This window comes from Clytia hemisphaerica, unplaced genomic scaffold (genome assembly GCF_902728285.1).
Source record: "Clytia hemisphaerica strain Z4C2 unplaced genomic scaffold, Clytia hemisphaerica genome assembly, whole genome shotgun sequence".
NCBI classification, from domain to species: domain Eukaryota; kingdom Metazoa; phylum Cnidaria; class Hydrozoa; order Leptothecata; family Clytiidae; genus Clytia; species Clytia hemisphaerica.
Genome location: NW_027104149.1, coordinates 199,923 through 227,392, shown reverse-complemented (window position 1 = coordinate 227,392; position 27,470 = coordinate 199,923). Strand labels below are relative to the sequence as shown.

Below are 27,470 nucleotides of genomic sequence, written 5' to 3'. Positions count from 1 at the left end.
AAAACTTTGGGGCAGCCTGGAGACTTTAAAAATTGTTAGATTTGGCTGAAATTTGGCACACTTGTTCCTTGGGTGTATATCTGGGGGTGTTTTTTTCATTTTTCAAAATTTTTGATTTTTGCGGCCTGGGGACGAGTTTTCGCCAAAACGAGGCTAAAACTTTGGGGCAGCCTGGAGACTTCAAAAATTGTTCGATTTGGCTGAAATTTTGCACACTTGTTCCTTGGGTGAATATCTGGGGGTGTTTTTTTCATTTTTCAAAAATTTTGATTTTTGCGGCCTGGGGACGAGTTTTCGCCAAAACGAGGCTAAAACTTTGGGGCAGCCTGGAGACTTCAAAAATTGTTCGATTTGGCTGAAATTTTGCACACTTGTTCCTTGGGTGAATATCTGGGGGTGTTTTTTTCATTTTTCAAAAATTTTGATTTTTGGGGCCTGGGGACGAGTTTTTCGCCAAAACGAGGCTAAAATTTTGGGGCAGCCTGGAGACTTCAAAAATTGTTTGATCTGGCTGCAATTTTGCACACTTGTTCCTTGGGTGAATATCTGGTGGTGTTTTTTTTCATTTTTTGAAAATTTAGATTTTTGGGGCCTGGGGACGAGTTTTTCGCCAAAACGAGGCTAAAACTTTGGGGCAGCCTGGAGACTTCAAAAATTGTTCGATTTGGCTAAAATTTTGCACACTTGTTCCTTGGGTGAATATCTGGGGGTGCTTTTTGCATTTTTCAAAAATTTAGATTTTTGGGGCCTGGGGACGAGTTTTTTGCCAAAACGAGGCTAAAGCTTTGAAGCAGCCTACAGGCCTCCAAAATGGTCGGATTTGGTTGAAATTTGGCACACTTGTTCATTGGGTAAATATCTGGGAGTGCTTTTTGCATTTTTCAAAAAAATTTAGATTTTTGGGGCCTTGGGACGAGTTTTTTGCCAAAACGAGGCTAAAGCTTTGAAGCAGCCTACAGGCCTCCAAAATGGTCGGATTTGGTTGAAATTTGGCACACTTGTTCATTGAGTAAATATCTGGGGGTCTACAATTGGGCCTATGAATAATTTGAAGCCACTGCAGTTGAGCCCAGTGCGTTGCGCACGTTCGACTATTTTTTAAGCATTTTCAAAAATACGGTTACTTCGTGAAAGAGGCTCAATGTCCCAAAATCAAGTTTTTGTTCACCAGGCTTAAAATGCATCTGTAGAAATCTATCTTGCTCTCGTGACAATCATCCAAATCACCAAAAGTGGTTGATACATCATGCAAATATAACGAAAATAGCCCAAATCACGCACCATGCCTCGAATTATTTCCCGCGATCACGCATCACGCAAACGGCTGGGTTCCCTTAGTTTTAATTTTACCGTACGTACCCCTAGTAATCGAAAGCGCCAAAATTGCAAAATTATGGTATAGCCACTTTTTTGGGATTTCAGCGCTTTTGATAAGGAAGCGTTTGGATTGTTATGTGTAAGTACGGTAGATAACACCCAACTAACCCTTTATTAAACAAGTTAACAAAAATTGGGCTACTTTCGGTCCTTTTCTGTTGTAAATGGGAAAATTTCGCCGGGAATGAGAAATAAGCTTCCTACGGTACTGTGTAAAAAACCTTTCGCTTGCGAACACGAGACTTTTGTTTTGTGCGTAACCCCTTTTACAATTGATATACAGGTCACCTTAATCAGATATACAGTACACTACCAGGAAAAACTAGACAAAAACACACAACAACAGTCATTTTCCCAGTTTTTCCTTTTTGTAAAAAGTATAATCATATCTCTCGATGAAACTGAGGAAAAAAGTAGTTTTAACCAGTTTCTAACCTAGTTAAAGTGACAATAATGACTTTCCAGAAACATTTTTTAGACAGAAAACACAGCATGTTTGTTCAGCAACTTATCCACCATCTTTAGATAATTTTCTATTTTTCCCGATTATGGATCGGATGATAGGATTACCAAAACAAAACAGAAAACGTTCGAAAGTTCGAAATTTTCAAATTCGAATGTTTTATTTTGAATATTTCTAAGAGTTCTAAGAGTTCCTAGAATTGTAATGTCATGTGTCAAGCTGTTAAAAGGTATTCCTGACTGTCCTAGAAAGAAGATACATAAAAAAGATAGAACCATAAACCTCTCATAAACTGATAACAGTAAAAATCTGAGAAGTCTAGTTTAAAATTCTCGTTTTGAAAACAGTTAATACACCTTTTTTCTTCCAAAATTCTGTATACACCACCCCTTTCGGCAGTTAGTACACTGGTGTACTAACTGCATTTTGAAAATTTGAAAAATGGACCCACCACGGTACTAACTGTCATGTGCGTCGTGTACTAACTGCTTGCCCCCCCCTGATTGAGCCATTAAAAACAACGATAAAATTATACTTTATAGCAAGCCTAATTATGTGGCTTTACCATCCAATCAAAGAGCATGGCATAAAATGTTTTTGCTTTGAATATCATAAAAATTATAGCATGAGTCTATACAAATTACAATTTGGCTCTTCGCTGCAGCCGCCATGTTGTTGTTCCTTCTCGTAGACACGCATCTTCAACAAAAGAAAATTATTCTTTTATCTCGCACGGCCTTAGAAAATAGAAAAGTGACGACGTCATTTGCATAATTAACAATTCGACCAAATTCCTTCTTATTTCAAATTCCTTGCTCCGATTAAACCAACCAAATGCATTGGATTGAGACAGGGTTATAAACAAAAATTTACAGTGTTGTGGTAAAGTAGGGAAGACGCTTTTTGATGAAGAGCGCGTGTATAAACTCACCTTTTTGGAGAAAGATGATCAAATAAAATGAATTAACTTGATCATCAAACAGAGAAAAAAATCAAACAAATAAAAACACCAGTTGCCATTCAGTTGGTGAAAGGCTTTAATAAGAACCTGCCAAAAGTAATGTAGCCAATAATTCCTTTTTTACCTTATTCACTGTTCTTAAAAAGAAATAAACGTACAAAAATGAGTTTGTGTTTTAATAAATTTTTCGCGCCAAAACTTTTCCATGACGTCAAGGCTTTTTCTTTCATTTTAAAAACGAGTGAGGCATGCGGCTATCAATTTTTGGTTTTTCTACACAGAGGATATAAGTTATTTTAATCATTCTGATTATGATAAATTATTCCCCTTCTTTTTTAAATTTTTTTTTCGTTATTGTTTTATATGATGTTTGTAGCTAGCATTATGAAAACTTATTCGTACATAATTAGAATAATTAACGTAAATCGACATAAATCATGCATGGATCGTTCATCGTGCATCGTGAATCGTTGGATCGCGCATCGTAAATTACACAAACCGGTACATACTTTAAACTCATTCTTTTTTCAACCTTTGGATAAATGAATATTTTGTCAGTGAGTCCAACAAATCTCTGCACATGGTTGACAAGGGGTCAACAAAAAAAGATTTCCTGAACATTTTCCAGGTGAACTATTTGAATTCATACCTTTGTAATTTTTCAACAAGGTAAGATCTTGGTAAGTTTGGAAACACTTGACACTAAGAGAAATGCTGTGTTGTCCAAGATGTATTGTAAAGATTTCATCTTTCCTTCATAGTCTTCCTCTAAAATAAAATCAATAAATCTTAGAAAAAAACCTCGTTCATTGAACTATTTTAGAAAGCAGCCATTGATTGCTTTTTTCATTATCTTAAGATTTAAAAGTGCAAAAAACTTCCATTGAGTAACCAAAGGAACCATCTGATAACATACTTTTTTGGGAAGAAGCAAGATTTCTGGTTATGATTGGATATCTGAAATTGTTTATATGACTTGAAATGACGTAACTAAGGGAAAATTATTTTTAAACTTAAAAAAAAATAGTATTTACTAGTAAATAGCAGTATTTATTGGTAAAAAGGTTCAGAATTCTGATAGATATTTCTGGTTATGATTGGATATTTGAAATTGAAATGTCATCCGATCGTATTTTAATCTCGCCAAATTCGACAGTAGTTTTTTCTTTTGTTTGACCCTAACACAGCCTAGTCTCTTCTCACTTTCGCTACTATTTGAAGCTTTTGACATGCAGTGATTGATCTATCATCTTTTTCTAATACTATTTATATTATGCAAGGAAAGTGCAATGCTCTATGTAGGGTAATACTCAAATTTTTTTAGAACTTTATGTATTTTTAGTGAAAATCGTGTTGATTTTTATATATAACCGTATATAACGAGGTCATCAGTTGAAGATGTCAGTCAACAAGGTTTTCGGCCCGGTCCAGTTTGGACTTCTTCAATAACCTCTCGTGACATTGGGCCATGCTATTTGGTCTAGCATCCTCTACGGTTTATATAATAGATGTAAAAGGTAATTTGGTGTAATTACCACAGAGTATTAAAGTAAAATGGTATACCGATAAGATAAGTTCTTTACCTTCGTTTTCTTTATTCATGTTGAGTCTCAATGGATCTCTACTGAACATGGTTGGCTCGTGAAAAAAATGAGTGAAGGTTTCTAAAACCCTTCGTCTTATATATGGGTGGTACGTCCATATTAATACGTTATGTGGATGTTGTTAGAATGTTTCCTTACGTATTTGGTCGAGACCAGAGTCACCTATTGTTTTATGTTTACTGAAACAGTAAAAAAAATTTATTAATAGTCTATTGTTTTATGTTTACTGAAAATTTCAAAATTTTGTAAAAATTTTTTTTTTCGAAAGTGTGAACACTTTGTGAATATTTCTTTTATTTGGAAATAATGGGAGTTACGAAAGTGTTCAAAAGTCATTAGCAGAGGCCCCGCTTGTGGAGAATTCCGTGACCTAGGTCATGTAATTTTTAATTTTCAGTGATCCAGGGAGAAAAATATTTTTGACCCATGGGACTTTTGTACTGTGCTGCGTTGTGTTCTTAGATTTAATAGCTCTAGCTTAGAACCAAAATAGTGAAGCACAATCCCACAAGGGAATAAATTTCAGGGTTGGTTTGATTTACTAAAATCTGTCTTTTATTTGTCTTTAATATTCTCATATATTATTATATTATATATTGCATAATCATCTCGGGGATTTCAAAATAAATCGTGAGAAGCCTAATGTGCTTTGCCAGTTTGAACTTCAGTAGAAGTTTAGTGTCCTGAAAACTTGGAGCTGACCAATATGTCCTTTATATTTTTGTACCTTGTGTATGACACGAACGGTTTATTTGGGAAGGTTTCTTGAAGTAACGAATCTCTTTCAATGATGTTCCAGTGTTTTGTTAGAACTTTGTTAAGTGATTTGAAGTGTTCTGAGTAGGGTGTTATAAATGGTAGGGTTTTCTTTAGCCTTGATATTCAAGCTCAAAATTTTAGAAAAAACAAAAATTACTTTAACATACAAAGCTCTAAAATTATAGAGCTTGGTCTCCCTAGAGAAAGAAAGTGCAAACCCAGGGCAGCAAAATAGAAATTAATAAGAAGCAGTCTTACAAGATCTAAAACTATTTAAAACATCCAAAGATTACACCAAAGTCCATAAAAAAGTTTGCATGCATTATCATGACCAACCATGTTTTCTTGGAAAATGAACTTGCCTCTGTTTTCTTCTTTTTCATGTTTTCATGTAACAGAAAGCCCTATCTTCACTAGCAACTGGAGGACTATCCTATTTTTGCTTTAGAATTGCTCCGCGCTGTGTAGATTGGCCCTTACGGCTTTAGCGAAGTGAGCGCGAGCAAGCGGACTGCATTCTCTTAAAGAGAATGCAAATCGCTCTAGGGAGACCAGGCTGTAAACCAGAGCATAAAAATATCAAAAACTAGACTGTGAAATAGTTTACAGCCTGGATATCCAGGCTAGGTTTTCTTGAGTGTTTTTTTCTTTTTTAAAATATGGTAATTTCCTCTCTTAGAGTTTCCACATAGGAGTTGTCTTTGCGTCATTTGTCTGACTTTATTGATTTCAGTATTGATCACATTTAATGGATAACCTCGTTTCTGGAATGTTTTCTTAAGGTCTTTCAAGTGTAGTTTTAGGATTCTCTTATCACTGATAATCGTTCTGTATCTGATCGCTTGAGAGTACATTATGCTTTTTTTCGTGTGTGTTGGATGGTATGACTGATGGGGATTCTGCACTTGTTCGACAGTACACTTGTTCGACAATACATTTGGTCGACAAATCGTGAAAATTGTCGGCGAAATGTATTGTCGAACAAGTGAGAAGATCAATTGTCAGACTTCCCAGTTGTTCGAAATCCCACTTGTTCGAAATCCCACTTGTTCGACAATACATAATTGTCGAACAAGTGGGTCGTCGAACAACTATATGATCAGTTGTTCGACAATGTAATTGTTCGACAATACAGTTGTTCGACAATACAGTTGTGCGACTTTTATGTCGATATATTGTCGAACAACTGAGATGTCGAACAAGTAAGCGTCGACTAACTGGGAAGTCTAACAACAGATCTTCCCAGTTAGTCGACAATACAGTTGTTCGACAATTTTGCTAAAATGTCGAACAACTGAGCTGTCGCACAAGTGTACTGTCGAGCAAGTGACCTAGGACCTGACTGATAGTGTAAAAGGGTTTTTGTGTCTGTTGGTTTAGTAAAGAGTTTACTTTGTAACTGATGGGTGTTTGGGTGTTTGTATATTGTAGTGTCTAGAAAGTTTATTTCAGTCTTGGAGACAGTATATGTGAACTTGATTGTATTGTGAATTTGGTTCAGATGGTTAATGAAGCTGTTAAGTTCTTTTTCATTGCCTGTCCATACCATAAAAATGTCGTCTAGAAATCTTAGAAACATTTTGATAAATGTTTTGAATTCAGTGTTTAAGATTTCATTTTCTTCCAGATAGCCAAGAAAGATATTGGCATATTGCGGTGCCATGATTGTACCCATACTGGTTCCAAATAGTTGAGATAAGATTTTTGTCAAATTGAAAAAAGTTATTTTCAAGGACAAATAGGAATAGCGTATTTAGAATTGTTCTGTTTGGTACAAAATTGGGAAGTTCATGTCTGTATTTCTCAATGTAGCGAAGGCATGCATTTATACCTTCTTTGTGTGGAATATTTGTGTATAAAGAGGTAACGTCAATTGATACTAGGAAAGTATCTTTATCAATTTGTGTTTTGTTTGTAAGAATACGCCGTAGAAAGTGTTTGGTGTTCTTAATATATGAATCTAATTTCGGAACCAGATTGGCGATACATAGGCTTAGGAATTTTGAGGTATTTTGTGTAAGAGAGTCTATGGAAGACACAATTGATCTCCCTGGAATATTTTGTTTGTGAATCTTTGGTAAGATGTAGAAATTACCTATGCGGTGGTTTTCTGGAGGTAACATGAATTTTTTAGTTTTGTTTGTGATATGCCCTTTCAATTCTAGAATCTCCATGAAGCTTGTCATTAGGATTTTGGTGTTGGATATTTCCTCTAAGTTATATATCCTTTCATAGGCATTTTTGTTATCAAGATGGGCAGATACTTTTTCCAGATAGTCTGGTGTGTTTAAAATAACTATCGCGCTACCTTTGTCCGCTTTTTTAATAACAATGTCCTTTCTAGACTTAAGGTTGTGTATGGCATTTTTGTCAAATATAGTCATATTGTTTTTTATTGGAAGATTCTTTATTTTAGCTATAAAATTTCCGAGTTCTTAGGGACGTTAACTTATGAGCCACTTATTTTCCTCGAGTTTCACGAAATAACCTGATTTTTCAGGAAATCGGAAAATTTTCTGGAAAAATCTGGGAAACATTGAAAAATCGGGAAAACTGCACATGATGGGTGGAAAAAAGGGAAAATTCACGTATTCACGCACAAAATAGCCCAGATTCACGCATTCACGCAATCAAAAAGGGAATTTCACGTTTACGCAAATTTTTTCAATTCACGCATTCACGCATTTTCTTTTCAATTTTCACGCATTCACGCAACCGAAAATGCCCATTCACGCATTCACGCAAACCGCTGGGGGGGCCACTTATAATAGCTTTGTAATTTGGGATTTTTAATAAGTGGTGGTTGCCAATTTGTTTTTGTATAGAGTGGGTCCCTAGTCTGATAGGTGCTGGTATGGAAGTGGTATATTGTGGACATTTTGTTGAAAAATCTTTCCAAGGATGTTTCGAGAGCTTTAATTGCTATATTTTTATCAGGTGTAGGAATGAAGGTCAAACCTTTAATTAAAATCGAAAGTTTCCTAATTTGTAGTTCTTTATGTGACAAATTCATGACAATGTTATTTTCGAAAGTGGAAACAAGTTTCTTTCTCTTGGTTTTAGACAAGTTTATAGGGGTATTTCTTGTCGAAGTTTGTATTTCAGGGTAGTTATTTATTGAACTGGCTACATATGAGTAAGTTTCAGAGTGGTGTCTTTTACTAAGATCTATAAAATTATACAATTTATATGTAAAATTTTCACTAGGTTCTAGTCATTGTCTTTGTTTTTTCCTATATCCATTGTGGTAATTGTTTTGTTGCGCAGGGCGTTTTTGTTTGTGAGGGCGTGGTGTATGTTGGTTTTGGTTGGGTGGATGGTTTTGGTCTGTTGGTTTGGTTCAATGTTAGTGGTCGACTGGATGGTTTTTAGAATATTTGGTTGAGTTTTGGTAGTCAGTTGGTTAGTAGCAATGGTGTTGATTTGTTGTTTTGGTTCTTCTTGAGTTTCTATTGGTCTAGTGATGGTTGCAGAGCTGTAGTTTGATTTTGTTGGTTGGTCGGCCTTCTTTGGTATTTTGGGAAGGTCCATAGCTTGCGTGAGGAATTCGCTAATGCTATTGTCTGAGTCCATCGTTGTGTTGAACATGGTGATAGGGTGTGGAGATTTTTTGGTTTTCTGTTTAGTTCGACTTGTCAGTTTAATTGTCTCGGTTTTGGGATTAGTACGTTGTTTCAGAAACAATGATTTTGTTGCACCGGTGACTGGTGGTGACAGCGGTGATGTAGTTTCTAAAAAGTATAATATGAGTTGAATGTTAGATATATTATGTGGAGTTCACGATTATTTATTCATCCCCTTGAATTATTTAAGTTTAAAAGTTTAGAAGTTTAAAATTTGGTTTTCCCTACAGTGTGTACAGGGGACAAGTATATTGCCCACGTAAACTGTACATAGGTAAAACACTAGGATGTAAACATCAAATGACAAATATAACTTCAATGAGTCACAACGCCATTTACAGTGTTATACCTAAAGTCTTTTTCTAATACTATTTATATTATGCAAGCAAAGTGCAATGCTCTGTGTAGGGTAATCCTCAAATTTTTTTAGAACTGTATGTATTTTTAGTGAAAATCGTGTTGATTTTTATATATAACCGTATATAACGAGGTCATCAGTTGAAGATGTCAGTCAACAAGGTTTTCGGCCCGGTCCAGTTTGGACTTCTTCAATAACCTCTCGTGACATTGGGCCATGCTATTTGGTCTAGCATCCTCTACGGTTTATATAATAGATGTAAAAGGTAATTTGGTGTAATTCAGTTCTTTCATCAATTGAACAGCAATTTATACATTGGTACTTTCGATAGCCTTTATTGAGAATTATGTCTGTCCTCTTGCAATTTTGACATTCGATTCTCATATCATCATTATCTTTGATGCAGTTTTTTTCTGTGCATCGATCGGTACCATTTTCACTTTTCTTTTTTGGTCGATGTAGCAGCAGGAGAAGCCGTTTGTTGTTGAAACTTGGTTATTTTTCTCATGTTTTTTGATTTTTTTTATAAATGTTTTACATTTAAACATCAATTTTCTGTTGGGGGACTAAACTAGTTTTTAATATACCTCTAGGCATTTTTTTCTCATGTTTTAAGAATCTACTCGGGTAAATTAATGCGTGTCCAAATTTTCGTTAATTTCGCGGAGGCAATTCCACCCCTCCTAGCATAATAAATTATACCTTTAAAGAAGCGCATTACGATGTAGAACATGAAAATCGGTGTTACTTAAATTTAGGTTTCGCCAATTTTGCGAAAAACCGCAAAAACCAAAAAATGCTGACGTCAGCAAAATTAGTTTGTTAAATAACTCCAGTTTGGCTAATGGTGTATACATGAAATTTGGACCAAAGTTGCATATCATTAATAAAAACATTTTTGCATAATCCTTTTTTTCAAATTTTGCTGACGTCAGCAGAAATCAGCAAAATACGAAAATTTGTAATAAAGTGCTGAGATCAGCAAAATTAAAAAAAAAAAAAATTTTCAAAATGATCCTTTTAATGATGTGCAACTTTGGTTTTTGCGGCTTTTCTCAAAATTGCATCGTAATCCACTTCTTTTAAGGTATAATTTATTATGCTAGGAGGGGTGGAATTGCCTCCGAAAAATTAACGAAAATTTGGACACGCATTAATTTACCCGAGTACTGATATTTGTAATCATATATGATAAATCTCCTATATGAAAATGTAGATTTTATTTTTATTTGTTTATACTTAAAGGGGAACTAAACATTTTTTGAGGTCATGCTTTTTTTGTCTCCAAGAACTACACAACACAGTATAACTTCGAAAATATATAATCTTCACTCTCAATGTCTTTCCTATTTTGTATAAAACCTTCTTTAAAAAACGTATAATTTACACATGTTTGTGACGTCATATCGTTTATATTTTCTATGAATTTTGTGTGTGTTCGTCAACTTTAAAGCTTGATATTTCGTGAACAAGAAATTTAACAGTCTCAAAAAAGAATGACCATTAGTGAGGTGCTGTGTTTACTGACTTCTTTGACATAACGAAGACGCTAAAAATAATACAATAAACACATAAATATAAGAATACAAAGTAGATTCTAAACACAAGTCAATAGGTAACATAGACAGATAAGCTATACATAGCAAAATAGAATAGAATAGAATATGTACAAGAAATAAACTTACTAAAACACTGTGGCACAACACTACATCACATCACGTCACATAAACACTACACAAGCTTCTACAAATTTCACAACACATTTTATACATTTTCAAATTCTAGCTCAATAATAGCCTAGGGACATGACAAATACATTTGAGAATACTATATACAAAGGATAATTACTATAATAAAAGTACTTAACCGTACAAACACAGGAGAAGACCAACACACAAAAGATGCAATATCCAAGGAGAGTGACATAAAAGGATAATGAACTAATTTACAAAACAATAAAACATAACACAGATTTAAACTGCCTCTAAAAGGTAGTTACACTCCCCACCGTCAAGTATAGTGACATATTGCTTGACCAAAATCTGGAAATCAGAAAACCAAATAATCTCAATGTTCCATACCGTAAATCCAAATCACAAAGGCCATAAAAGTTCATCTGAACACTTTTCCATTTATTGGCTAATTGCAAAACAAGTATCAATAACAACTTTTCAATCATATCATGAACAATTGAACATTCGTGGATTTTGGAATCGTTCAATTCGATAACAGGTTCACGTTGCGTTACCTCCAAACCAGCTGGAAAATACGGTTCTTTAACAAATGACAAGTTTGATTCAATGACAAGGCTGAAACATTCCATGCGGATTGGTTCCACGACAATAGAGTGCAACGGCTCGACGATAACTGCACGTTTCAGCTCGACTACAACTTCAATCAGCTCTTCAACCACGGGAATCGACTCTATAACAGAAACTTGAATTGGCTCCACGATGACAGTGTGCATTGGCTCTACAACGACGCGAGACGAAACTATGGGAACATCATTTATTGGCTCTGCTTCGAACAATACTTGTGACAGATCTTCATTGACGAACAACCTTATAGCAATCAAAGACTCTTTAACGAAGGATGGCTTTTCAACGACAAATGAATCATCAATATGAAACGACTCTACATGCAACGGCTCTCTACTGACGCTCGACTCATTCTTGGCGACTGACTTACCATTGCGATTAGTTTTCCTTTGAGACTTCAACAATTTTCGTTTTCTCAGCTCCTCCTCCAGTCTTTCCAATTTTGCTTCATGTTTTTCGATTTGTAGCTGCAATTCACGCTTTCGTTTTTCGTACAGGAGATCATATTGTCTCTCCCAATTTCGACGTTTGATTTCTAACTTGGCACAGTATGCTTCATATTCAGTTCTCAGTTCTCTGCTCATTAAATTGCAAGAATACACTGCAGTTGCTGACTTTTGACTTGACATCGCCAGGAACGCCTCGGACCAAAAAGGAATTAACTTCTTGATAGTTTCCTCTATCCAAAACTCATTACTTTCGGTATATGTCCTTCTTAACGATCTGGATGAATCCATGTTGCTGTCGAATCGAAGGTGGCAGCTTCCAATATTTAATTACTGTGAAGTGACATGTTGAATAGTGTTTTACTTTAACGGTCCCAAAAAAGAATGACCATTATTAGTGAGGTGCTGTGTTTACTGACTTCTTTGACATAACGAAGACGTAAAACACTGTGGCACAACACTACATCACATCACGTCACATAAACACTACACAAGCTTCTACAAATTTCACAACACATTTTATACATTTTCACATTCTAGCTCAATAATAGCCTAGGAACATGACAAATACATTTGAGAATACTATATACAAAGGATAATTACTATAATAAAAGTACTTAACCGTACAAACACAGGAGAAGACCAACACACAAAAGATGCAATATCGAAGGAGAGTGGCATAAAAGGATAATGAACTAATTTACAAAACAATAAAACATAACACAGATTTAAACTGCCTCTAAAAGGTAGTTACAAGAAATAATAGGTGAACAAGAAATAAAATCATTTTTGATTTCAGGAAGGATTCAGTTTTACGTGGACTAAATATGGGGTTTTCAGCTTATTGCAATAAAAAGTTTTTTCAATCGACTCTAAAATCATTTTCACTCACTTGTTTCGAAAGTTCAAACAAAGTTTTACTCCCTCAAAAATGGCTTTTTAATGAATTCAGTCTCTTGGTTAAACCATTTGTGGATAAAAAGTTATGGCTACATTAAAAAAGTTAAAGGTTCTCTATCAACTAAAAGTAATAGCTTTTCCAATTACTTTCTGAATGTGTTTACGTCAAACAGATGGCTCGACCTATTCCCCTAACAAAATACGCATTGCTTTAAAAAGATTAGATTTTCTGAAACATAAAGAGCTATATTTTTGATAGAGAAGTTTTTAGAGAAAAATATTTTCAGAGGTCATTCCTTGGAAGTATTTAATGTGATTTAGGTATTTTCAAAAAAATCTAATTAATCACCTCGTATAAAAACCCCGGTCTGAAAGCCTTTCCATTTTGTGATTTCGATATTTATCTATTGATATTAAGTTATATTTATCCCACGGTACTGAACACTACATGGGATATATTTTTAACGTAGTTTTGTATATATACGGTACATTATGAAGTAAAGCATTTATGTACTCGCTTTTAGCCAATCAGACTGCTCATATTTTTCATGTTGGCGATAACAAAAGAAAAAACTGACATGTTAAAACTGGGATCACCAGAAACGAAACAAGTATCTAAGTAAACTAAAAAATTTAACCTTCTATTCGTAATACGTTCTATATCGCCTCCAAATGATACTGGGGGATCTTTGAGTCCGTCGAAATAAAACCAATCTGGTGAGTTGCAACGAAAATGATAAACAAAGTTAAATTTGTCATCGCCTGCCCATTAGATGGTCCAAAGAACTAGCGCTAATGTAAATGATTTTTCCAAAATATCAAACATAATCAAGAGTGGAATTTCATCGACTGAATTCATACATTCAGTGGATATGACAATGAAATGAGGGACATCTTTTATCGTGGTTGTGAGATTACCTTGAAAGCACTCTGAACAAACCACTGCGGTTGTGTTAAGCACCTTGATGATTCTATTGATCAAAGGAAGACTACCTTTATAAACTTTCAAAGTCTAAACCCTCCGTTTAGATTTACAAAATTCATCGCAAAGATTTAAACACCAAAGCTTACTACTAGTGTTTCTGACCATGGGTTGAAAAAGTTCTTTCTTTCGTTACGGTCAAAGTAGATATGTTCATGTCCGTAGATGTCTCTACCTGAAAAAGATTTGAACCATTCTGATTTGCCATAATCAGGAGCATTTTTATAACATTTAAAGACTGCTATCAATGAGCCATCAGGTAGCTCATCAAGGAATGTATGAAGTCTTTGACTGGACTCAATAGTCGCCATCAACCAAGACATTGGCTCGTTAACAGTATCAGTGTTTTTCAATTTCCGTCCATAGACATCTCCAACCATTTTAAGAAAATCGAGTTGAAAAATTGACGAACATCCTCATAGTGAGCTTGTTGACATCGTAAGTTGACCATATTTTTCTGACTTCTTACCAGTACTAGGAATGACAATTCTTTTACCGCCATAACTAACATGGTTCGAATTTACTATCTCAATTGTGACTGGACAGAGCATCAAATGCTGCTTGGATGACCATGCTATCGATCCTTGATTTATTAGTTGACAAAGATTGGTTTGGTCATCATAAAGGAATTGCTCAAAAAATGACGCTTTGTATTCACTTCATCTGCTGGTTTATCCCTCCTACATTCCTAGTGACAGAGCATAGAAAAAACAGTTACCATCATGTCAGTTAAATTTTCTTTCCCTCATGATTATTTTATACTTTCCATGGATGCCGTTTCGATTTCAATATGTTCTGTACTGCTTCTTAGGGCTTCCTGTAGGTCTTGTTGATGTGTGAATTGATTTAGAGCACATTTTCAGTCGCATTATGTCTTCAATAATGACTTTCAGCTAATATAAAAGTTTTGTAGTCGGTTGTTTTTGATGTTTTCGATCTATATTCTTTGCATGTGATTTCCCCTATGAATCTGATATTAATCTTTCACACTCATCGTGTTACCAGATTCGACACTTTTCACGTTCCTTCATGTTCTCTCCGTAATCAGGCTCAAGACAATAACAATGTAGTTGCTTTTTTTTTCAAATAAATTGATTAAAGGCTCCCCACACTCCATGAAACTAGTGATACCTTCCAAAATCTCTCTTTCCTTTTTAACCTTTAAACACACTGGATCTTTTCCATTTGAGAGCAACTCCGCAATACAGATTGAATAGGCGCCGGAAAGATTTGACTTTGATGCTGGAGGAACATCCACAACTTTAAGTGTAATTTCTTTCCCAGGAGAGCTGATAAATCAACGAAGTGATCTCAAAAAAGGGATAGGATACGAAAGACGTTTCTTTCTTGAGTTATAGTGACTTTTTTGAAATGAATAAAAATTTCCTTTGAGCGAATCTTTGGATAACTACTGCTAATCACTGGTAGCTTTTAGATTTGCAATTCAATATTAGGAGAAAACCCAAATTACAAGCAGAAAACTCTCCTTCGGAAGATGTTTGAAAGTCTGTACTACAACTGCTCTTAAGAAAAACATTGCTGCTTCCATTATCCTAGAATCAAAGGGTCGTCCAGAATGTATGTAACTTTTATCCTTAAACCTCATATCAAGAATGTGGCTGGAGTCAACATAAGCTTTTGTTTCTAATGACCCTTTCATCACACTCGAAACCTAAAAATAGTTTACGTTTGTGTCTCTTCGGTTAAGATCCATTTTTGTAAACATTAAAAACTACTTGCGATTCGGATATAGCAGATTTTGGACTTGGCTGATGATTGAGATCGATTGAAGACTCCGGGTTACTTATTTCATCAACTGGTTCAGATTTGAAACTCGATTAGAACCAATTGAAGATTCAAAAATAACCTACTTCAGAAGCTGGTTCTTGTGGAACAACTGTTTCTTCCATTGGTAGAGAAGCTGTACCCTCATTACTGAGCATGAAATGACTGCCAAATCGGATTGTACCAAGGATGTTAAAGTTATAACTTTTATTTTGCACGGTTTTGGTCACCAAAGTATTTTTTTATGTTAAAATTACTTAGCATTGAGCGAAAAAGGAATATATGGCTTGAAGGTTTCATCATATGAAGAAAATGTTTGGCCCTCCCAAAAACATAGAATGAAGGACTGTAATCTTTTCCATCCTAAAGTCTAAATGCTTAGAACTAAAGTGTCTTTCTTTTGAAAAAAGAAATACATATGAATACAACCCTAACCCTAAGCAAAAAATAAAGCATAAAATAAAGTTCTAATAAAATGTCGTTCTGTTTAAAAATCGTGCTAAATGTCAAAAACAAAATAAATCTATGCATGTTCATGTCGGAATAAATGATGTATAATGTATCAAAGTTTAAAAATATTAAGCGGATAATAAATTTTAGTCAACGAGATATCAGTCAATTAAAAAGTACTTTGTCTCGATATTCTTCGTGTACACAAAATTTGTGTTAACAAAGTAATGCTGGGAGAAATAGGGTGAAAATAAACAGGCGATGAATAAGAGCCCTAACCCTAACAGAAGCTAGCTAACAAAAGGTTGTTTATCTAATTAGAGGACTAAAATATGGGAAACAGTATGAGAAATAGGGCGTTTTATCAATGTGGAGGTTGCAGCTTTGATGATTAAACTTTCCAGATTTTCTTTTTTCGGAATCGTGTAAATTGAACTCTCGTTCAAAATGTCCATCATGCTTTGTTGGGTTTGTTCGTCAATAGCATCCACATCAGCATCAAACTGCCTCCTCTCTTCCTCCGGTAAATAAGCAAAAATCTTTCTTTCAGCTCCGCATCAGTTACTGGGAAGCCGAGATTGTGCTTCAGGGTCATCTTAGACAAAGATATCGGGACAATATTGTAAGTGATAAAAGCGTGGGTAAAGATTTTGCCAAATAACAACAGTTCTTCATCTTTGAACGCGATATTAAGTTTACACTTTGTGATATTTCTTTATCGATAGATGGTTAGAAATTCTTCATAGATATTCTCCCTCGATACTTCAATATCCTTTGAAATCTAAAGATTAAAAAACATAACTCACAGACAAACAAATATTGACACGGTATAGATACCGGGTAACTGGGTTGACCCACAAAACACTCAATAGTCTGAATGTAATTGAGTGTGGAGACATTTAAAGACGTTAACGGTTTAACTTCTGATTCTGATCTGTTTAAGAGCAATTGCATATAAGATAGACCCTGAGAAGGCAAAAGTGGTATCATGGGGGTCCTGGGATTAGGCTGGTTTTCACATATCTAATAAGAGTTAATGGGGAGGTCGTCAGTAGTCCGACAGTAAAAGTGCCCGACGTTGAATTTGACGAATGCGTCAGTATTCCGACAACAACTTTTTCCGACAACGAGTCAAAAAAACAAACATATAAAACGAAATATGAATCGCCGAAGAGGAGCCACATCTTTTATAAGGAACCAAATTTTTGACTTTGAGGTGGGCCCCTAAACCCGACTTTTCTTAAATTTTGGGAAGCTTATTAGGATTAGGCTTTGACGAACGAGTCAAATTTAACGAACCCTTTTTCAACATTCGACACTCTAAAGATCTTTCGTTTTCGGACGATTGAAGATAGCAGAATTAACCATTCCGGGCAATTTTTAGGCTTAAAGGTCCGCTAACTTTGAACTGGATTTTGCACATCGCAACACTATTATTTTTGGAAAACAGTTTTTTTCTCATGAAGCTTTAGCCTTTTTTACAATGTGAAAAAATCCAAGCAACATATTTTTTATCTATTTCAAACAATTCGCATCCAAAGATATCCTATTCTTGCTCAAATTTCCCCTAGCAACGTCCTAGTTGCGTTTTTTAGCTTGGTTACATTAAAGCCAATGACCAAATCTGCATAAGAAAGGTTTTCTATATTAATAAGAACCATTTTGGGTTAAAAGTTTGGTTTCTTAGGGTGTTTGTGAGGCTTAAACTTGAAAATATTGAATTTTTCCCCATTTTCCCTTAAAAACGCACTAGCAACAAGCCCATTTGGCCCATTTTTAGCATTTTTATCAATTCAATAGTTGATAATTAGGTTCATTTTTTAGCTAGAAAGATAATCCACATTCACAAATCCTGTTGTCGAACTTTGTCAAACTAATACATTTTTCGACTTGTCGAATAAATCCTGAACTTTTGTTGTTCGATTAAGTTCGATCAGTTCGACGGTCTGTTTGATTAATGTGGCGTAGAATGAACAGAAACCTGAAGGTGTATTTATATATATTTGCAGTGGAAACAAGAAAGCCTGTAACTTTTGACAGGGCTTGAATTATAATGTGATTCTGAGCTCCTTGAAAAGATATTTTTGAGTGGAATATTGTCATATGTCATATTTCACATCTACCTCTTCGGTATCATCTTCAATCTGCTCATGAATGATATTTGACGCAAACCCTTTAAAAGCAACAGTCCCTTATGGGGACATCGGTATAGCTTCATTTAAGAGGATCATGTTGTAAGAGCCAGAAGCAAGTTCTGTATGCAGAGGCAGAATCTTTCCATTGTATGATAAGATGTTAAAACATTGTGGATATACTGCCAGACTACCAATCCAGTCATACACTTGTTGATAAGATCCAGTACTTTAAACGATCTATTTCAAGGGATTCTTCATACTCTCTCTGTTGTTGTTGCCTCAAGATTACTCGCTCATGATTGCTTTCAATCAATCCAGATGTCTAGAAATAAGAGATATTTAAACTATAAAATAAAATACATAACAGACAATGGGCCTTCAGACGAACAACTTAACCATACTTGGACGGGGGGAGCTGCTCAAAAACTTTTAGCTGTTTGAAAATAACTTTTGACTTTTCGTAAAATTGTATTAGAAGAAATAAAGAAGCATTTTTAGTCAAAAATGTATTGTATTTCAGCCAGTGGCACAGTGTTTTTATCGGATTTAGGGAATATGTTTCACTTTTAAGCCAATTTTTCGTTCAATAATTCTCATTTTTATCCAACGTTCGCGAAAGTTTAGGCTGGCGAAAAATATTTTTAAGTGGCTGTTCCAGCATTTTTTAAGGATGGAAAGTTTTGGGCATCACCTTATTCAGTAAAGAATCGAGCGAATAAGTTGAAAAATGTCAAGGAAATGCACAAAAACGGTGATTCCCGGCACTTTTCTGGTTCTTCAGACAAGACAATATTATCTTCTTCCTATCTAAACATTTCCAGATCAGGCGACCGTAAAATTATCTTCGAAAATCGGGCTCTGTCATTTTTTGGGTTTCACCATTTTAAAATATTAGAAAAAACTGGTAACAGACTAACGAACGAATGAACAAACAAACATAGGTTAATTTATAGAACCTCCAAGGCAGGTCCAAAAATTATGCTCACCAGGAGTAATGAGTATTATAGTACAGATGCTTGAATGATCTGGATTATTTCAAGTTGGTTTTAATTTCTATGTTTGTGAAAAGTTGGGAACTCCAGATTATTTAAAAGTCCCAAATTATTTAAAGTTACCTGATTATTGATAGTATTTTGGTCTCGAGTAGAATATGACATATCCTAAAAAAAAAGAAGAAAAAAAATTATCTAACAGTTCAGGTGCGAAGAAATAAAGTTTAAAGAGAAACTTTGAGCTGTAGGATTTGATATTTTTCATTTTTGCTTCTTCGTTGAGAGCGAAGCTTTATACTTAAATTTGGAGCGCATTATCAAGACAAGATACTTTGTGTGCATAGTCTAGTTAATTCCTCCTCCAGCCAGGCTTAAAATTTGAGTATGATCTTTTCTGATTGTTCCTATCTAGTAAATTTTAGAGTTAAATTGCCCTAATCAGCCAAAGCACCAAATATTAAAAAAGGGGACACTGACCTGCTTTCCTAAAATACAACCTGCATATAACCCATTATACTGTAGGCATAACCCCTGACTTAGAATAAAACATTCAAGAAATACCTTGTTTGAGACATTAGGTGTGGAATCCATGGAATCATCACTCAAATCAATGAAATTATCACGAGGTTTCTAAATAAACAAGCAAGCAAAATGCTGAATGGGCCTACCTAATAATTAACATCAGATAAAAATAGGAAAAAATGGCAAAAATAGTAAGACAACTTAGACTGCAAAAATTCGAAAAAAAGAAAAATATTTAAAACATTAATGGAATATGCATCTTTGTGCAAAAAATCAAAAAAAAACTAATCATGGAATCTTGAGAAAAACGAGAATGAGCCGATTTAGAGAAAAGCTGGTAACAGACGGACAGACATTGGTTAATTTAAAGGACTGCCTCGGTAGGGTCCAACAAAGAATCATGTTGAGAAAAATTCATAAAATTTACATCATCTCTCATCTATCTCAAAAAAATAATATGATGAGCTTTAAAATTTGAGATTGAAATCACTCAGAAGAAAAGTTTCTAGAGAAGCAGATTGCTTTTAACCTAGGCTCTTCGTACATAATTATATGAAAACTTTCAGAACGGTTGAATCTTTCCTCCACATTTTGAAAAAGCCTCAAGCTTAGGTGCTGATATTCTCAACCTTGACCAACCTGGTTTGAATTTCATTGCCATAGCTCTTCTAGATCGAAAAAAATAGGTAGATACTACCCCCCCCCCTGGGGATACTAAAGTAAAAAAAGCTTGGGGCTAATAGGGTTAAGAATAATATGCTGAGCCTCAATTTATGAGATTTCAAAACATTAAAAAACTCTTTAATTACAAAAAAGCATGCAATGTACAAATTCATAAATTGCATCATCACATAAGCATAGTTTCAGCATATTCAAGGCTATTTTTAAAGTTTCCCTGTGGATACACTTGATTTAACATTTTTATTGTGTTTTCCATCTCAGACGAAAAAAATATCCATCAAGACTGATTAAATGATAAGTCGATAAGGTTCAGTTTGTAGGAGTAGACCACCTTTACTTTAACTTTACTTTTCCGTTCCTTTTCAGTATCAGGTCTGTGGCGACATTCACCAGTGACATATTCAAGCCTTTTATTGTCAAGTGTATCATCCATACTATACATGTTAGCTCTTTGACCATCGGATGAGCCATCCTTTCTTGTTCTTTCTTTTAAATAAGTTGTTGTCTCTGATATGTCAGCCCAACGCCCTCAAAGAATTCAAGTTGATAGATTTTTCTATTTTTAAACACATAAGTTGTTTTACTTCAGTGTATTTGAGGAATTTTTGCCATTCAAACAAGAGAAACACCGGCTAGTTCGAAACGCAGGTTCAGGATTCAGATTACAGGTTAAATCTTTTTTATGGAAATTTCAAAAATGAAATATCCCAACGTGTAGAGTGGAGCTTTGCGGTTTCGACAATATATAAATTATTCTATAATTGTTAATAGTCATTGAATTATCATACAAAGTAAAATGTCATAAAAAACTCGGTTATGTGAATCACAGAACTCACTCCCGAGAGGGGCAGGTTTAAAACGCCTAATACCTACTACTTAATACTTACTACCTAATACTTAATACTGACTACCTAATCCGTTTAGATACTTTACAGACCAGAACTTCCAGGCTATGGCTCTCCTTCGCCTGTTCGAAATCTATATTCTAAGAAAATGGTTTCGTGGAACGTGTTATCTAAAAGAATATTCGAATATTAAAGTAGATATTTTCTTCGCCTCGTATAATTACAAAGCAAAAGGTTATTATCTTTATCTATTTTTTCTTTCTTTTACTTCTCTCTCTCTATTATGACTTTGATTTAATTATAAGAACACATTTGCAAATATCTAAAATCAGCTATTCTTACACACCCCTGTCTCCTTTATAAAGATCCAAATGGCTAAAACGTTATTTAAACACCAACTCCACATCAGATATAAATTCTACAGAAATCAAATTGTTAAGCTCTGTAGAAGAAGTAAGAATAACCATTATAAAAAGTACTTTCAAACAAATATAAAGAACAGTAAAAATATCTGGAAAGGCGTATACGAATTGATCGAAAGTAAAAAATGCCGTAGTAGCACAACAATATCTCTAAATATTGACGGACAAGTAACATCTGATCCTAAAGTAACAAGCGAGGAATTGAATAAATATTTTACTTCAATAGCCGATAAAATACGTCAAACTATAAATGTTAATAATGAGGAAGCGAACTTTCATCAAACTCTTGTAAATTCACCAATAAATTCTCTGTTTTTCGAGGAGATACAAGCTGAGGAAATCGTAAAAATTATCAATGCTCTTAAACCTAAGGCAAATGGACCATTCAGCATTCCACCAAAAATCTTAAAATCGGTTCTTGGTGAGGTAGCTCAACTCCTTGCTAAAATTTCAATTTATCAATACAGACAGGCAAGTTCATAACAACTCTTAAAGTAGCAAAAGTAATACCCGTGTATAAAAATAAAGGTTCCCCATACGATCCTAACACTTTAGACCAATTTCGCTCCCTCTCTAATATTGATAAAATCTTTGAAAAATTAATTAAATTCAGAGTTGTAAATTTTCTTAACATTTAACAACAGCATTTTCAAAAACCAATTTGGATTCCGTAATAAACACTCTACTTCTCACGCATTAATAAATCTAACAGAAAAAATTCGGTCAAATATTGACAAAGGGTTGTATTCTTGCGGGGTTATTCATTGATCTTCAAAAAGCTTTCGATACAGTAGATCATGAAATTCTTCTATCAAAACTTCATCACTATGGCATACGTGGCGTTGCGAACCTCTGGTTTCGATCTTACCTGACTGAGAGGAAACAATATGTTTCAATTTCTGGGCATGATTCCTCAAAACGATCTATCAGACACGGAGTCCCCCAGGGCTCTGTCCTAGGGCCTCTACTTTTTCTAATATATATAAATGACATTCCTGAAGCCATTCTGAATAGCGAAACAAACCTCTTTGCTGACGACACCTGTCTTCTCTCTTCCGATTCGAATCTAAATTCACTTGAGACGAAAGTGAATTCTGACTTAATCAGACTCTCCTCTTGGCTTCGTGCCAACAAAATCTCTCTTAATACTACAAAAACTGAGGTTATCCTGTTTAGAAGTAAAAATAAACCTGTGCCATATACAATGAATCTCAATCTTGATGGGCATGTCTTGAAATTTTCGAAATGTGTCAAATATCTTGGTCTTTTTCTCGATGAATGTCTAGCGTGGAATTTCCATTTTGATCATTTATCCGCAAAACTTAGAAGGTCAAATGGCATTTTATCCAAACTGCGTCACTTTGTTCCACAGACCATTCTTAAAACTTTATACTATGCTATTTTTCACTCTCATTTGTCATACGCAATAATCGTATGGGGGCAAAGTCTCACTCAAAACTCTAGAATAGGCAAACTTCAAAAAAGATGCGTGCGCATCTTGACTTTTTCAGATTTTAATGCAGAATCTGCTCCTCTTTTCATTAACCTGGATATTCCAACTTTGCCACATACTGTAACAAAGTTCAATATCCGACTCGTACATCAAACTCTCACTAATCTTTCTCCTGAAGCTGTTACGAACATTTTAAACTTCAAAACTCTGTCTCATAATTATCTTACTAGAAATAACGAACTGAAACTTTTGAGCGCCCAAAAGCCAAAACATTAAACTATGGATTGAAATCGATTAAGTACCAATCTCTTTTTAAACTGGAACCAGCTAATATTACATACTAAAATCGATCTACAACCATTATCTGGATATATGATCAAAAAAAAGATAAGCGAGTTCCTTCAAAATTGACCTCTTTGCATACCAGAAAATGAAAGTCCATATAGATATAAAAATACTCTAATTTGATTTATTAAAACAAAAGATTACTTATATAACTATATTTTTTTTGTCGATAGTTACGTTGTGTTTTTTTTTTTTACTTTGTTATTTGGAATATTGAAATATTGTTACTCTAATAGTTATATCAACCCCACAGAAAAAAAATCTGCGTCCAGGTAGCCATTCCATATGATTAGACGGAAACGTCTATTGGATGGACTCCTGGCCTGCATCCCCTCCCCTAATTTATACAAACTTAAATATGTAAATTTTTAATGATATGCAGGCGAATAAATAAGTTTTGAATTTGAATTTGAATTTGAATTTGAATTTGAATTTGAATTTGAATTTGAATTTGAATTTGAATTTGAATTTGAATTTGAATTTGAATTTGAATTTGAATTTGAATTTGAATTAAACGTTATTTGAGATTAAATATATAGGTCATTTAATTGTATCCTTTTTTATTTATCTGCATCATATCGAGTAAAGTGTCATACTACTTCTTGAGGTTGGTTTGAAGGGCTTTATCATCTCAACTGATTCTTATAAATAAAACTAATATGAATGAGCATGCGAAATATTTTTCTCCTACGAAAAAGTGTGTGTAGTCTGTAAACTTTATAGAAAATGCGCGGGAAAATGAAGTGAAGAGAAAAAAATAGAGAAAATATTTTCATGTTTTCAAAACGCTGTAATACAAAAACTTGAAATTTTTTTGACACCAAAATTTCAGATTTGGTCATATTTGGCATGCTGATTATTTTAAAGGTATCTTCGAGCAATTTTGAGGTATATATAGTAAATATTAAGTATTAGGTAGTAAGTATTAGGCGTTTTAGACCTGCCCCTCCCGAGAGTGAATATTCAAGATGGTAGCGAAGAGAGCGGACGTGTTTATGCCGCTTCTTGTGTTCATGATTTTTGGAACTTTTTTGGTGAAAAATCCAAGTTTTTGTACATCAGATGGGATCAGTTTAACTTTGAATGTACCAGTTGTATTTGAAAGAGAGACATTTATTTACTCGACGATGTACACTTTCAAAATTCATCGTTATTTACACCCAAGAAGGAAAAGTTTGTTTTGCTTGCTTTTGTTATTATGTGGAGATATCGAACGCTGTCCTGGACCTTATAATGGTTTGATCGAAGATACTATGAGGGGGGGGGGTTTCACTTTTACGGTATGACGGTATTGGGCCTTTTTACCCCCGGTAAATCGGTATTACGAGAAAAAAACGACGGGATTACGGTATTTCATTTTCTACCGGTATCGGTAAATTGCCTGTTTTTTTGTCGGTATTTCGATATTTTTATCAATAAAAAACGGTATTTCGGTATAAAACTATTTACCTTTTAGTTTCTTCATGAGTTTCATGCAGAAAAATTTTCAAAAAAGATAAGTCTATTCCACTATTTTAACCAGTAAAATTTTCTTGCTCGCTTCGCTCGCACAATCTTGGATGTCCCATTAAAGCAAAACTTTACAATATCTAAACAAATATTTTCGTTATTTTTCTGCGGGAACATTTTTTTAATGACAACTTTTGTGATGCAAATACTGCATCCAACGAATGAGTCTAGATAAAATTTTCTCCGTCAGCACTAAAAATGATATGGTCGTCTCTCTGTATTCACTTATATTGCTACTACAGTTCATGATATGCACCATTGCAATGTCTTCCGTTCCACCCAATAGCTGATTGGTTGAAAGTGACGTATTGACTGCTTTTACGTCACTTCCAACCAATGAGCTATTGGTTCCATGACGTAATGTCAGAAGACATTGCAGTGGTGCATATCATGAATACAATACACTAATACTGCAGTGACTTAGAGACAGTAAAGGCGGTATTTACTCCTTCAATAATTCGTAAAAGTAGGTAGTTCTTAAGTCATCTTGTGCAGCATCGAACGATTAAAAAATAATTCACATCACGATTTTAAATTTTTTCTTGGGCGAAACTCTTGGAACGCCACACCGGGTACGGCAGGTAAGTCGCTCACCGTACCATATTTTTGTCAACAAATGGTCAGTGTTAAATAAAATCAGAAATTGTGTGACCAAACAAGGCATACTTGGCTAACAATAGCGTTTTAAGGCCGTTTTTCAATAACAAAGGAGAGTGACAATTGTCGAAAAATTTTCGCGATCGCTTCGCTCGCATTCTTATTATTCCATTTATTTTCTTTCCTCCGATAGGGGGGTTAAACTTTAAAATTCACGTCCTCTAGTTGCACCACAGCGCCACCTCTATGAAGCCTGTGTTGAAGTCTACGGCTTCTAAGACCATGATTGGCCCAAACCTCGATTTTAAATTAATTCTAGATATAAAAGACATCTTACGGGTCTGCGAGGAAAAAATTATTGTGGGAAAGGCTTCATTTTGCATTTGCCTCCCGTAACAAGCAAGTAACTTTGGCGCGGCAGACCTAAAATATTGCTTTATGAAAGCTCAAATAGCTGTAAAAGAGGCCTTAAAAGGTCGACAATATCGAAAATAAGGTCACAAAATTAGCAAAAAAACTTTATATATTGGCGAAAATGTTTGGTATAAGCATGAATATTCCGTCATAATTCTGTTTCTTTGAATTATTTAGGTAAAAGGATTGACAGAGCTTGAACATTACTCGTAACGCACAAAAAGATTTTTCTTGATTTTTTTCACAAGTTTGCAATATATTCCATCAGCGTTTTTCAACTCTGAAATGCGGAGTTTCAACTGCGTGTATACTTTTGAATCCCTTTTGCCACTCCAATAATTTTTTTATGACTAGAAAAAAATAGCTTGCCAAAGTTGAGAGCCTATGTTATAAGCATGTCAAAATTAGAATGCGACACTCTCTAAAATTATTCGACACTTTTAAGTCAAAATTTAGAAATATCAGCTGGAGTTTTGACAATCTGACGATGATTTTGCCTCTGTTATCTTTGTTATGATATAGATAAAAGACTTAAGAAAAGTAGAGCAACAGAGACTTTTGTCGAAGTTTTGACGTTGTTAGCAAGGTATTCCCAAGCAGTATATCATCAAAATTTATTGTTTTATTTTATGCTTTTAACGGGGCGGCAACGAAGCTAACAGCCCTTTCTACAAAAAAAAACAAAGGAGATAGATGTCCAGTCGTTTATATGTTAATGGTATAAGAATAGGTCAATCTGTTTAAAAGAGACCATAAAAAGGTTAAATTTAGCCCAATAAGGTCACAATCGTTTAACCAAAGATGTAAAAGCAAAATTAGGGACCTCATAAAGTACAAGACTTGTTTGTACAGTTTTTAATTTGTTACTACACAATAGATTTGATAACTGAAAATTCATTATTTTCGAAAAAAAAACATAAATATAATATCGGTATCGGTATTAGGCTTCCTTCACCGACGGTATTACGGTATTTGACCCAAAATTTGGTCGGTATGACGGTATTTAAGACCCCTGAAACCCCCCCCCCCCTATGAGGTTTTGCAACACCAAAGGGTTGAAAATCTTTAACCTTAACATTCATGGATTACAAGGGAGTTTTGACGAACTTAAAGATATCTTACTCACAACAAAAATTGATATCTTTGCACTGAACGAAATTTTTGTAAACACAGACGAGGACGAAAATGATAACACACAAAACGAGACTTTTCTCTCATCATACAAATCTGATACAAAAACTTTCGATATTCAGGGGTATGAGTTCATTTATAAAACACGAGATAAAGGTACCGGAGGAGGAGTTTATATAAAATCGAATTTAAACTATGACATCAGGAAAGATCTTGAACCCTTTGAAATTGAAAGTATTTGTATTGAAATCAAACCAAATAAAAGCAGATCTTGGCTTTTCAATACGATTTATCGACCCCCAGATTCTTCAAAATATCTGTCAAAAACTTTCAACAACTTTTGACAAATATCATCGGTTCTATGTACAATGAGAAAAAAAAACAATTATCATGGGAGA

The 27,470-nt window shown here is 34.5% G+C and overlaps 1 protein-coding gene across 1 annotated transcript; it reads right to left on the bottom strand.

Annotated features, from left to right (window-relative positions):
* Nucleotides 1-10,621: 10,621 nt before the first annotated feature.
* On the bottom strand, nt 10,622-12,163 carry LOC136813995 (uncharacterized). The gene is made up of 2 exons (XM_067070501.1): nt 10,831-12,163; nt 10,622-10,694 (listed from the first exon to the last, which is right to left on the bottom strand). The coding sequence occupies exon 1, from the start codon at nt 12,090-12,092 to the stop codon at nt 11,130-11,132; it is 963 nt and encodes a 320-aa protein (XP_066926602.1). The 5' UTR covers nt 12,093-12,163; the 3' UTR covers nt 10,622-10,694; nt 10,831-11,129.
* Between the last annotated feature and the right edge of the window lie 15,307 nt (nt 12,164-27,470).